At 37.1% G+C, this 15104-nt stretch overlaps 1 protein-coding gene across 1 annotated transcript; it reads right to left on the bottom strand.

Annotated features, from left to right (window-relative positions):
• Positions 1 to 3501: 3501 nt before the first annotated feature.
• On the bottom strand, positions 3502 to 6816 carry LOC121425558 (cytochrome P450 2J4-like). The gene is made up of 5 exons (XM_041621642.1): positions 6488 to 6816; positions 5504 to 5740; positions 5171 to 5404; positions 4502 to 4730; positions 3502 to 3707 (listed from the first exon to the last, which is right to left on the bottom strand). The coding sequence occupies exons 1-5, from the start codon at positions 6806 to 6808 to the stop codon at positions 3526 to 3528; spliced, it is 1203 nt and encodes a 400-aa protein (XP_041477576.1). The 5' UTR covers positions 6809 to 6816; the 3' UTR covers positions 3502 to 3525.
• Between the last annotated feature and the right edge of the window lie 8288 nt (positions 6817 to 15104).

Genomic DNA, 15104 nt, shown 5'->3' with positions numbered 1-15104 from the left:
GTTATGATGTTATATTTTTTATATTTTGCATTCTGGCTGGATTTTGGATTAGTGGTTCCTGTACTATTTCATGAAATTAAATTTGTTTTTGAATTCATCTAATTCTTTTTATTAAAGGGGGAGGGGGAATCCATCCAACAGAGAAGTCGAATTATTTTAATATCGAACAAGCAAATTGCTTAAAATTCATTAAAATCGGAGGTAAATTATAAATTTTAAAAATTCTCTCTTTATAAAAGATTATATGCACTGATTTTACGGACATTTTAAGGACGGATTTTAGGAATTCATGAAAAGCAGACATATATCACCAATTCAATAATGCGACGGCGTAAGCACGGACAGGAAATATTTTACATTAAAACCTTAAAATGGGGCAATCATGAAAAAGAAGCATATGTCACTATACATACATGACATAAAACAAAAATAACTCGAAGTGCGAGGAAATGTATTTGGTGTAAATTGACTTGAAAACGCGAGGTTTTAGTACATAACTATATATATATATCTCGTTAAAAAGAAAATGCGAGCCTCAGGAACAATGAAGACATAGGCACCGAGCAAATCATGTTTCATAAAGTAAGGAAAAATATTTCATATGTAATATAACATAACAAAATTATAATTATAACAATGAACAAAATAATTTCCTTTTCTCCGCTACGTTTCTCATCCTTTCTCCCTCTTTTCTCCTTTTCCCCATTATTTTTTTGGGGGGGCCAGCTGATGGGGGGGGGGGCACGTGCCCCCATGCCCCCCGTAGTTACGCCACTGTCTTCATTTATTACAGAAAACATTAATTCAAGATATACCGTTTCAAGTCAGTATATCACTTATTTACATCTTGCCCTCCCATCGATCGTTTATGACCATCCTGCTCATCGTTCAAAAGGGCTTAGAATCCGAGGTTTCGGGTCAGGATATTACTTGTTAGCTCGCTCTTCGCGCTCGAATCAATTGTTTAGATAGATACCCATCCTTTTCAGGGTCACAATAAGTGTATTAGACTTTTAAGGTTGTTGGGTCGTAATGTCAAAAATGTTCGGCTCGCTTTGCTCTCGCATGAAATGTTTAGTTAGCCATATCACCAAAAGTGCTCAGAATGTCCAAATTTTAGGTTAGATTACCAAAAATATTCAGCTCGTGCTTCGCGCTCGCATTAATAATGAATTTTTTAGATAGATACCCATCCCGCCCATGGTATCAAAAAGTGCTTTAGAATATAACATTTTGGGTCGGAATATCAAAAATTTTCAGCTCGAGCTACGCTCTCGTATAAAATGTTTAGTTTCGGTACCCATGCTGTTCATGATTATCAAAAGTGCTTAGAATGTCTAAATTTTAGGTCAGAATATCACAACTGTTCACATTAAGTGTTTAGATAGATACCCATTCTGTTCATGGTCACAAAATTGCTTTCATAGAATGTCCAGTTTTGTGTTTATGTTGTTAAATATAAAAAAAAAATCAGTTTGCGCTACGCGTTCGCATAAAATGTTTTGTTAGACACCCATGCTGCTTGATGACCCGAAGTGCTTAGAATGTCAAAATTTTAGATCAGTTTATCAAAAATTTTCAGTTCGCGTTTCGCATCAAAGGTTTACTTAGATACTATCCTCTTCATCATTCATGTTTATGGGGGCGCCATTTTTCGAAAAGTACACAATGGCACCAAAATCAGGTCGGGCCCACGAGGTGCAAAATCCTGTAAATGCGTATGTCTTGTTAGAAATCTCATCGGGTTTGAAAGAAAAACCAAATACACAGCTTTTAGCAGCCGACTGGGAAAATACGGGTGAAAATATTTTTTCCGCCCCCCTAATTTTTTATGCTTCCGCTGCCAGTGAATGCAGACACCTTCACCTTAAAGGACGTGCGGTTGGACAGCTTGTTTTTTAGGCCACGAAATTTGAGATGTAAAGCGTTGACAACGAATATAAAACAAAATTTTATCCTTGTTCTTCTCCTTCTACTATTCTTCTCTATGTCTTCTCATTCCCCAGAGACTCTCGCCTCTGAATTCCATTATTTTTCGTTCCACGTACTCTCACCTACCTCATTTAACGTCATCATTATTTCCACCGCTATCAATATCACCACTTTCATCACCATCATCACAAAATTATATGCAATGATTCTTTGTTTGATAATATAATTGTCTTTATTGATTTCACATTTAAGAAATAGACGCATAATTGTAATTACATGTTGAAAATAGAGAAGAATAAAATCTAGCTGGCATACAGCATATCTAACCTATAACGCGCTATAGCGATAGTCTCCATGGTAGAAGTAGCAATAGTGAAAGTAAAACATGTTCTAAAAATGTATACACAATATCTGGTAAAACTGGAGCATGCATATTTGTTTAATAAATTAAAAAAAAGTACAAATCAAGTTCCATGGGTAAATTTGGACACATTTTCCAAAATTAACGCAGCATTTGGCATAATTTAACAAACTATCATGAATGTTTCCTCTAAACCCAATTGTTTTTAGTAGTAGCAGCAGGAGCAGCGGTCAGAGAAGAAGAAGAAAAAGGGAGAAGAAGAAGAAAAAGAAGAACAAGAAGGAGAAGAAGTAGTAGTAGAAGTAGTAGTATTTATTATTATTATTAGTAGTAGTAGTAGTAGTAGTATTGGTAGTGGTAGTAGTAGTAGTATTGGTAGTGGTATAGGGGTAGTAGTAGTGGTAGTAGTAGATGATAGTGGTAGTAGTAGTGGTAGTAGTAGTGGTAGTAGTGGAAGTAGTAGTAGTAGTAGTAGTAGTAGTAGTAGTAGTAGTAGTAGTAGTAGTAGTAGTAGTAGTAGTAGTAGTAGTAGTAGTAGTAGTAGTAGTAGTAGTAGTAGTAGTAGGCCTATATGTATAGTACTATATAGGCCTTGTAGTTGAATTAGGCCTGGTATTGAAAGAAGTACAAAAAGTAGACATTTTTAATCTAGTCTCGGGACTATGTCCTGATTTTATTTGTTATCGATTCATACCAATTTCCCCATTCAATATTTTGACTGGCAATGAAACAAGTCTTTCAGGATCTGGGCCACCCGCCCGAAATTTTCCCGCCGTCAAAAGTTTGGACAGTCAACCACTATTACATGCACGCACGCACGCGTGGTCCTGAACATTAGCCAGTCAAAACTCTATATACACTTCTTTACCAAAGTTAAAACGGCTATATATTCCTAAGGCAAAAATCTCCGATCAGCCAAAATAATATATTAGTACGTTTTCGCACAGGGACGCAGAATAGATTCAAGAATGGAAATTCAAATTGTCAAATGCCTTTCATGGCAGAGAGCACCCAACGAACCTTTATCGAAAATTGGTGAATTCAAACAACAGTTTCATTGACTCTGGACAAACGGCATAATTGCAATTTTTCGTCAGCTCCGAAACGTAAAGCTGCTATTCTGGTTCACTGATTTTCGACAAAGACCTCCCAACTCATCTTTGTCATTTGATTGACTTTTCAATACGTTTACTGTGTTCTTGAATATGTTGTTGGAGTACGAAAAATCCCTATTAGTCTCGTGGGACTGCACATATTTCGAATGGAGAGGCACTCCTGGCAATACCAAGTATCCCTTTAAATGACAGTGGGGGTGAGTTAGGGGGCTTCGTCATGGTGAATCGATGGAGAAGAGTAGTAAATGCAAGAAAAACCTCAACCCTGGCTAACTGCTTCCCTGGACATTCACGACGACCTGAGAGACGATGAGAGATGGTGAAAAAAGGAGAGTGGAGTAGTGAGTGGATCAAACAGGGGCAGAACACGGAGGGAAAACGAGTGATGATGGAAAGAGAGAGAGAGAGTAGTGAAGATAAGAGTAAGGATAAAAGATTCGAACAAGATTATTAAATATACAAATTTGCATTGAAAGTCAAAACAGGCTAAGAGAAACAGTCCACATGAGAGCTGCGAATATATGTAGACTTATATAATGATAGTCTGTGATTTATAAGAACAATTCTCACCAAGCGTTTAGAGCTAGACATTATTATTAATTATTCAAACATGGCCTTTCATTAAATCATTATTTATATGAATAAATGTACACTGAGCACAAAGTGTACAGACATTCAAAATAGTATTGCAAAACTGCGAGAAGGCTTAATTCAAAACCGTTCTTTAATTGTAAGCCAGTGTAAGCTCAGGGGTCGATAAACAATTTTCACGTTATTGTATAATTTTTTTTTGAAGGAAGAAGGGGAGCCCCCGGGTTCCGTGGCACCCGAAAGCCTAAACCAGACCTGTCAATTTCAATTGAAAATATAGAATATTTCTCTCATTAAATCAGGATGGTACGATTTTCTCATTTACTTTAACGTTTTTCCGTTTCACTGCCCCACTCCGAGTATGGCCGTAATAAGCAATATCGACTCAACCATGTCAACCAGAAATGTAAACATGTCAATTTTTCTCAATTTTTTTCATGAATAACCAATAAATAATACTTAATACGAATTTTGCTGGAATAAAGACATAATGTGTTCCTACCAGTACTGAAGAAGATGAGCTCGTCTTTCTTGATCAGTTCTCCTGCTTGGTTTAGAAACCTCTCAGGTTTGAAAGCGTCAGGGTTCTTCCAAAGATTGCCATCGTTAAAGACCTTCCAAAGGTTAGCCATGATGATGGCGCCCTTTGGAATTGTATAGCCATCCAGAGTGACGTCAGCAGCTGCTATGTGGGGCAAACCAAGTGGCACTATTGCCCCTTTCCGTTGGATCTTTGCAAAAGAGGGGGATGTTCATTAAGTGTTAGTAAGGTAGACAGAACATTTTCCTAATAAGATATCAGAAGTCTAAGAAGTCCAAGATCTTCTTCTTTATTCTTGAATGGTCTAATATAGACTACCATTAGGCTATTGATGTAGCTTATTACACTTGTAGATCACTTTATTGGGTCAATGATTTACTTTGCGCTTTTCCTTCAACCAGGGACGTGAGAGAGATATGTCCCTGCTTCAACTAGTCACTCTTCAACAAGGCGAGAGGGAAAATTCGCAGGGTGTAGAAACTGAAATCATAGAGGCCTATTTTAAAGTAACAACATCAAACATTGAAAATAAAACAAACAAAAACAATACCCTTAAACAATTAATACTTGAATAACAATAAATAAAGTAAAAAATGACTTTAAAAAAAATGTAAATCATGCTTAAAATACCTCCATCAGTACGGCATTGGTATACGGTAGATTTGGGCGGTCGTCCAACTTCGCATTTCGGTCCCTGCCGATCACCTGATCGAGCTCGGCCTGGACACGTGACTGCACTTCAGGATAGGCGATCATGAATAGGATGGCCCACGTCAGAGTGGTCGAAGTGGTATCCGAACCAGCGAAGAAAAGGTCCATGATAGACTTTCTGAGATTAGTCTGGTCCAAGGTCGAGTCAGTACCCTATCAGGTTTGGATTAATTAAATATGAATGACCATTAATACATCAATAATGTAAAAGCTATAATTGTGTATGTATCACATTATCAAAATAAGTCATACCTTCTTTTGAGCCATTCTAATGATATAACGGTCAATGTAGTCTCTCGGATTATCAGGATCAATGGTCCTCTCATGGGCTTCTATCTGGGCTTGGGCGAAGTCGTTGAACTCGGAGATGATCTTGGACATCAGTTTAGGGACTCCGAATGGAACCTTTGCCAATCCAGGGATGGGGAGATACAATATTGAACCTCCTCCGCCTAAGTTGCGCGAGAAGACATTCATGAAGTTTAGTACCTAATAAAGGGTTGCGAAAAGAAAATGTGTTTAATGAATGAATTTAAACTTGCAATTTCACAACCTTGGATATTCTCGGAATATTCAGTGGGTCGTCATGGGTCAAGGATCACTTGGCTTGCAATATAAAGAATGCACCAATTACAAAAGTGAATCAAAATAAGTATGGTAATCATATTTTTTATTAAATATAACACTACATCGTTGCCATCAGGAAAATGGGACATTCCATTGCTGCCTACAAGTAACGAAAATCCCACGGCTGCCACCATGTAAAGTAACATTCCAATCATGCCGCCATGTAATGTAACAACACCATGTAACATCCCAATGCCACAAAGTAATGCCATGTCCCACTGCCACCATAGTGTAAGATCCCACTTTTGCCACCATGTAATACAACATGCCTATAATTATGTAATGTCACATTATATTGCTGCCACAAAGTAATGTTACATCCCACTGCTGCCACCATGTAATGGAGCATCCCTTTGCTGTCACCATTGAATGTAACAACCAACCACTGCCACCATAAAATGTAACATGTAATTGCTACCACTACAGCACGCCACCGCTGCTAAAATGAAATATTGATCCCACCGCTGCCACTTAAATGTTACAAGTAGCATCCCACTACTCCCGTCTAATGTAACTTGCAGTTTAGTCGGGATACATGGGTAATACTAGCAGGAACTTGTTCGTATAATTAATACAAGGGTAAATAGTTGGTTTGCAAGAACGCCATACCTTCAGAAAGTCATAATCGTCGTACGTATACTGTGTTCCAAACATGATCGTACAGATGACGTTGAAAACAGCCTTCCCGAGGAGAATATTTGGATTAAATGATGACCCTCTCTTTTCCTCGATGGCCCTAATCAGTTGATCCATCTCAGTCCTGATAGTGTCTTCGTAGCTCTTCTTCCCTACGCCAAGCTCACGGAAAACAGAATGGGTGAACTTCCGGTGATCACGCCAAACTTCCCCTTCAGCTACGATTATTCCTAGATTTATTTTTAGGATAAAAAGAAAAGCCGTGCCTGCAAAGTCTGGTATTTGTAATAGCATGAGTAATTGTAGACATAGCAAAAAATATAATTTGGAGGTATGATATGAACTGTAATTATCGGGGACTCTCTTCTCATTAATGTGCAAACCGAGGACGTGGTCTCATACACCCACATGATTTAATACATAACTGGGCCCATTTTCGGACATAGGTGAGCATAATTGTCAACCAGGGGCACTTCCTTTGTACCATCTTACATTCACACAAATTGGGTTTAATTTGGTCGAACAGGATCCTTTTTCAAATGATGCGTTTACTCTATGAAAAAGTGTGAAATGAGATGATGAACTAATTGACATGGATTCCAGGGATGCCCTATAGTTGTAGGATGTCCCCGGTTGATGGGTAAAATGTAAAACATTATTTCTCCAAAAGTACATTAAAACCTCACAAATGCACACACACACACACGCGCGCGCGCGCGAGCACACCCTCATTCTGATATACACAGACAACAAGAAGTAATATATAAAAAGCTCACCGCTGTTAGGCCTTCCAATGATTTCATTGACCATCTGGCTCTTGGGTCGATTCTGGAGATCTGGGTGTTTGAAAGCTTCCAAGACAAGTCTGTATGAGTTCAGAAGCACCACTAGTTTGGGTCCTAGTTTCAAGGACATGATCTCACCATACTCGTCGGCCCAGGATGAGAACAGTGGAATTGGATCAGAGCTATTCCTATACAGCGGATTCGTTGACGAGAAGGAGGTTTTTAGGCAAACAATATAATATTTCTGAGAATGATATACGGGTACTTCAAGCCAAAGTAAGATTGGAAAGGTAAAATTAAAATCTATGTATTGAAAGCTTTATACAAAATCGAAATTATGACATTTATCAATAGTTTGCGGAATCGGTCATATTATGCATATTACCAAATGATATGCAATTAAAAAGCTGATGGCGGAATACTAACTCTTGTTTTTTTGTAATTTACTACAACACCTATTCAAATTTTAATTTGTAAAAACGGTATTGACCACTGTTTTACGGTGTGAGATGTTTATGTTTTTACAAGAAAGATGAATTTTCTAGCAACAAATATTTAAAAAAAGTTCCATAAAAAAGACAGTGCAGACTGCAGACGTACCAGTATTAGTTCGCTCATGGATAAATCACTTAACCATGACATCAATCATCAATCATCATCGACAAGCATGTTACCGAAATAATGCATGTCCTCGAAAGTAACAACTTCTTAATATATTTGTGTTGTTAAGGTAGTTTAATCTGTTTCATCGGGGGGGGGGGGGGGCGTTTCATCAAACAATTAGTTGGTGGTTTTCTCCGACTTATTGTGATTTTCACTGACTAATTTCATTTTCACCGACAATTTTGCTATCACCGACTAATATCATTTTCACCGACAATTTTGCTATCACCGACTAAATTCCATTACATGAAAATTTGTCGGTGATTTTCTCCGACAAATCATTGGAAACCACCGACCTATTTTGTCGGTGGCCTTCACCTACCGACAAAACCCATTTTCACCGACTAATATATTATTTTGGTCCGTGGAACAACAACGCATGTGAAAGTAGGCCTACTAGCGATGTATAACATTCAATACGGAGTTCTCGCAATTGAAACGGGGATGGATTCTGTAACGTGGTGAATCTATTGAAAATGCAAGTCATCAAATCGCAACGGGCAGCTGGGAGGTTTTCGTCAAAAGTTGGTGGACCGGTACAGCAGATCGTCCTAAGGTTCGGACCGGACGGAATATTGCAAATATGTCGTTTGTCCAGAGTCCATGCAGGACGACACTACTGTTTTGATTCACCCATTTTCGACAAAGACTGCTTTGCCATGGAGGGCTTTTGGCAATAGATTTTCTGCGTTCCAGAATGTGTCTGAGAAGTCGTTACGAAAACACTCTTATTCTCTGCACGCAAGATGCATTTGTGTTGTACCGCCATAATATGTTTATACTAGAACCACGGGGAGACCCAGCTGGTAAATAGTGTAATACGGTACGATTTTACCCCCAAAATATACACAAGCACTTGCAATATACACTGTCATTTCGCGCATAGTCGATATATTTACATAAACCTCTATAATTGGAGAGAAATATGTCCACGTTTCTCTGTAATTCTCCATGTTCCTCTATCTATGTCTAGATATAGCGCCCACTCATTACCTGATGAACTTGAGAAGAACTCCCAAGAGCGGAAGTCCAGTTGGTCCAGGTGGTAGATTCTTAGGTTGAGATATCAGGTGTTTTACGATGTACATGGAGAAGAGAGCAACTCCCGTTGTTATGAGAAAGTATTGGGGCTCTAGTAACCGAGACAAGTCCATGATTACTGAGATCAAAACATTTAAAGTTATATGGATCAGATTTCTTAAAGTGAAATTTAGTGGAAGAGAGAGAGAAAAAAATGTGATTACTACACCTCCCCGCCACCGACAATCGTTGGCAATGGTTTGAGGTACACCAATGGCGGTCGAGAAGCTAAAACTCCTCGAGATGTCATTGGCAGAGGCGTCGATCCTAGGGGGCAGGGGGGGGGGCGATCGCCCCACCAATGAAAATATTGGGGGGGGGCAAACATCGTTTTGCCCCCCCCCCCCAATAATTCCGGATGTGCAAAAATATAATAAGATTGTAATGTTCAGCAAGCGAGATTGAGATGCACAAATCGTTCGTTATTTCAAATCATGCTTAAAATGTCCGCTTTTAAGATTGGAATATAAAAATTTTCAGCTCGCGCTTCGCGCTCGCATCCTTTCTGTAGCTAAAACCCATACTTTTCATGATTAAAAAAAATGCCCCGTTTTCATTTCTAAACCTCAAAAGAACTCCCGCTTCGATTTGAAATAATCTTTTGCTGGATATAGGCTGTATCTTGTTTTTGTGGGGTTTATTTAATCAAAATTTAAAACGAAATCTTAGGTGACTGATCACCCCTGGTCACACCAATTTTCTGTCGTGATTATTCGATTTCTATTTTGATATAAATGAGTGGGCATCAATAAATCAATGTAAATGTAAATTAACCAAGTCAAATATAAATTGAAGTTCAAGGTCAGAGTGGTTTTGATAACATCGTGAAGTTAATCTGCATAAGTCGCATAAATCTGTCATTAAGATAAGGATTGAGAATTGGCTTTTATAGTACTCTAAGACCGAAGTACAAAGGTGCTTTTACACAAGAGAAATTGTCGGAGCTGGTCATTTTGCTCAAAGATCAACTCTAATAGTATTTTATTTATTATTGACCGAAATAACAGGGACATGGGAACGATTTCTAACAGGGGTCGCTGGTATTTGAATTTGATAAGCAGAAAAAAAAAGTTTTCACTACCTAAGGAAGGGCATTTTGGTCACGAAAAACTATGATGGCGATGTACAATTGTGCTGTTTAGCTGCCAATCTGATTTCCAGGGGGGGGGGTCTGCCTATGGGGAATAACACACACAGCACCCCTAGGCATATCTTGAAGGGTAATTCAGCACCCCTGCTTCAAAGAGCCAGAAAGCTTTCCCCTTGAATAATTGATTTCAATCTCATTGAATCAAACATTCAATATTTGTTATAAGTATTTCAAAATAAAAGAAAACATGAATCAGAACCATCCAGGCAATTTCAGCAAGTTTCAATCTATTATAATAATTTTATCTCAATATTGGAAATCATACGTAATTTACGATAACAAAATATCACGTTGAATGAAATCACCATGAGTGTTTACAAAAAAAGAAATTTCATGTTAAGTAGTTCACATTTCAGCTAGTTTCAATCTATTATAATGATTTTATCTCAATATTGGAACTCAGACGTAAATTACGATTACGAAAAATCACGTTGAATTTAATTACCATGAGTGTTTACCAAAAAGAAGTTTTATGTTAGGTTTAGTAGTTCATATTGACCAATATTTCGAATGAAAACAATTCGCCACACTTAAATGGAACTCAACGATTTATGATCAGTACATGACATTGCTTCATATTCATTAAAACACAAGAAAAAGAAACAGAAATGAACACATTTTCAATCTACCTCGAATTGCAGTATATGTTTATCATCCTTTATGTGAACTTACACAAAAATGAAAAAAAAAATCTCGAAACCACAATTCATACTATTTCAATCGCTATTTTTGTAACTGAATTGGTATTTATTCCAGTAAGTATAGTCATTATTATTTTAGTCCTTTTGCTGTTGAATACGTTACATAATAAAGAGACACCGAAATATTTCGACAAATATCAAAATTTACTCACCGACAAGTATAGATAAAATATATAAAGATTAGCGATTTGCACTTTCCTCACAGAGAGACTGCAGTGAAAATGTAAAGCATAGTGACCGTCATAGCAAGGAGCTTCTGAGCTCCTTGGTCATAGTCATTAATATGTTTTTTTAGTAGCAGCATGAACTTTATGTCGAATAAAAACAAGTAATATGATACCATGGACCTACTAGCAAATGATACCAAAGATTTTATTCGTGGGAGGGGCGAAAATGGGTTTTCGAAAACAAATTTATCTAAAGACATCGTAGGCATCATGAAATTTATTTATCCTTTTTTTCAGGGGGGGGGGTCGTCCCAATTATGGGCTGAGGGAAAACCCCAAAGCTGCCATAAAAGGTAAACATGCGGCATTTGTGAAATTCACTTTGAAAGTTAAGGTTAATAGCAGTTCAAGGTCAGAGTGGTCATCGTAAAGTTTATTTGTATAAATCGATATTATCAAAATAACGGATAAAAATTGACCAATATTCTACTGCCAAGTCTAAAGGTGAATCGATACGAGAGCAATCACGGCTGGAGTTGGTCAATGTAGGTGAAATGTCAACTGAAATGACATTTTCTTCACCTTTTTCAGCGACGACTCGAATATTTTTTTTATTTCCAAATGAAATCTCAAATTTCTTTTTGAATACTATTCAAAATGCGAAATTAGTCATTTCATTCGAACAAACCGTCGCGAGTGACGCGTCGCATAACATCAGAAACAACCAATTTTAAAATTAACGCGGACCAATATTCAGGGCAGCGCTACAGGGGGGGGGGGGGTATGTATCCAGTATGATTTTGAAAGTCTTGGGGGGAGGACACACTCTGAAGGGGATTGAAGAGACAATGAAAGAGAGAGTATAAAAAGGTAGATCCAGTGTAACTCCATATTGCCCTCTTCATTTAATTGAGAGAAAAAAGTAACTTTTGCCTCGCCCTGCTCCATTATTTTCCTCGCGCTACCGCAATATCATTCTTCTATTGCATAAATAAATTTACAAAAAATGTTGAAATAAAACTGAAGCCGTGTACAAGGAAATATTTGTGCACAATACAGTAAGAACACTGCGTAAAAAAAGGAGATGAACTATGCCGAGTTCCAAAACTTCCCAACCTATCGTGAATATATAATTTAAAAGAAAAAAATATTTCACCTTATTTTAAATTGTGATCAGTCATGCATGAATGATTATAACTCGTTCAGTTTATTTTCAGACCTTTCTCGCCGCTCAGATTAAACATGGGATTAGGTTCTATTCTCTTCACAACTCTCTCCCATTTCTTACTCCTCGAGCCTTATGGGGTCTGACGTGCTCTCACAAGATATTGCGTTATTTCGGGACCGCGTATCCGGACGTTACAAATTTTGGCTCAAAGGTTGCGCGAGACGTCATGTACATTGTAGTTATTTCACAGATTTATGGCGGAAACTGCCAATGGGTAGGGTTCATCATCATCATCATCACCACCACCACCACCACCAAAACCATCATCATCATCGTCGTCATCATCATCACCACCACCACCACCATCATCATCATCATAATTATAGTCTTTCTAGGTCATCATCATCATCCTAATTACAACATAGCCTCACCATAGTAATATATTAGTAATATCTAAGTCTGTAATTATTATTATTATCATCCTTTCATTTGAAATTGTCGTTCTTTTTATGACTCTTTTTAATTCATCTAGTAATGGTAACTTAATAAATTTATATTTGTAATTCGATCATTCTTAATATGACTTTTGTGATATATATATATATATATATGTTATCTTGACTTTGTTGTATTTGTATACTGTATATTTCAGCCCCTAGCTGCAAATCAAACAAATTTCCAATCAATAAAACATTACTATACTATATTTTACTGTCCAATATAACCATCCACATTCCTCTCTATTTCTGAACCAACCTTTTATTTCATCCCTGTAATTGTATTCAACTGTATTCATAATGAAAATTTCACCTAATGCAGTTCCTGGGCTAAAATTTGGTTCAAATTGTTCATCTCTCTTTCTCTCTCTATACTTCATATCAAATACCATTCTTTTATTGAATTAAAACTTTAAAATTCTCATATTAGAATTGATGGGCGGGTGTTCGCGTATGTGTCGGAGGGGGCATGCAAGACACAGATGGAGGTAGAACAGCACTCTATTTGTAAGTTTTTTTCTCTTATATTTGTAATTCAATAAATTGTGACTTTTTTTACGATATGGTTTCTTTAAATAATATTGCATGGTTTGTATAATTGGTTAAAAAAATTGGTACAAATTATTTTTTCATAATTGTTACTTTGTGAATAGTATTTTATGAATTTAAGAAAACAATAAAACATCATAAAAAATAGAAATCATGGTTTTATCTGGCGATTGTTTGCTAAGTATTTTAACAGTACTGAAGGTCTATGGATAATGAGGGGTTAATTTACTGATAAAAATGACCAAGGGTCCATGACTAAACGGTTAAAGAGAGAGAGACAGAGAGGGGGGGGGGCGATGCAGTCACCGTATGGCATGTGCTTTGTAACCCTGGACAAAGGTGATGATATAAAATGAATTTCAGTAACCTGTAAGAATTTAGTTTTGCCATTTCATCATTTCATTAGGAATGTTTGGTCAAATCTAGTAAGAACAGTTAGCCGTTTTCAAACAGAAAATATTCACTCAATTGAAATGAAATATAGATTGGCTGGGTGGACACAAATCTATATAAAAAAAATATACATAACAAAAAACATTTTAACAGTTAAATAATTATCAGTTAACGGTTTTCTTAGGCTAGGGACCTAGGGTACCTCTAAATCTTCAACTTTTACATGATTATCTTAAGTTATTGAGGGTATCACAGATATAATGGTCATGTTTGGTAATGAAGATGAATTTGAGAATTAGATGGAATCTAAATTGTTTATATACAGATCAAACATGACCATTATATCTGTGATACTTTGATCAATGACATTCTGTCTTCCTAGAATTGCACAATTACGACAAAGCCATCCTCTGACAAACACACAAAAATTATTATATGATATAACCACTTCTTATAAGCAATATTATTTATTTTTAAATACATTTACATGTATTTACAAGACAAGAGATTCATATTGCGGGGAAAAAATCAACAAGATTATAGATATAAAATGACAGGAAGAAAACTCTAGAGTAGAGCCATAATTTGTGAGTTTCAAATTGATTTAGTTCCATACAAATACAACAAGTTTTCCTGTTACTGTCGGTTCCTGATGATGATCTGAAATAAAAGGTCTAAAATTTGAAACACACTAATTATGGCTCTCCTAAGAGTTTTCTTCCTGTCATTTTATTTAATGATATGTGGTAATAATGGATAATAGATATGCCAATCAAAGATTTCCAAAGGTAATAATTTGCATTACAAATCTGAAAAGTAAGAGGGAAAGGGAAATAGGAGGCACTGTCCACGAAAAGTCAGGAACAAGTTTGGATTTGTGGCCAAATTAACTATTGTTTACTATGAAATTTTTTATTATAGCATGATACAATCAAGGGACTGAATGCTGCTTATTAATCTTTACGGTGGCAACAGCGGGATTGTGCATGCTAAATTTGTATGGTGGTAGCAGTGGGATGCTGCATTCTACAGTTTTATGGTGGCAGCAGTGGGATGCTGCATGTTACATTCCTATGGTGGCAGCAGTGCAATACTTCATGCTACATTCCTATGGTGGCAGCAGTGGGATGCTGCATGCTACATTCCTATGGTGGCAGCAGTGGGATGCTGCATGCTACATTCCTATGGTGGCAGCAGTGGGATGCTGCATGCTACATTCCTATGGTGGCAGCAGTGGGATGCTGCATGCTACATTCCTATGGTGGCAGCAGTGGGATGCTGCATGCTACATTCCTATGGTGGCAGCAGTGGGATGCTGCATGCTACATTCCTATGGTGGCAGCAGTGGGATGCTGCATGCTACATTTTTATGGTGGCAGCAGTGGGATGAAACAAATTACATTTTCTCTATGTCTTGAATGATGTGCCTATGAGTCA

Source organism: Lytechinus variegatus, chromosome 12, assembly GCF_018143015.1.
Source record: "Lytechinus variegatus isolate NC3 chromosome 12, Lvar_3.0, whole genome shotgun sequence".
Taxonomy (NCBI): domain Eukaryota; kingdom Metazoa; phylum Echinodermata; class Echinoidea; order Temnopleuroida; family Toxopneustidae; genus Lytechinus; species Lytechinus variegatus.
This window is presented reverse-complemented; position numbering and strand designations above follow the sequence as displayed.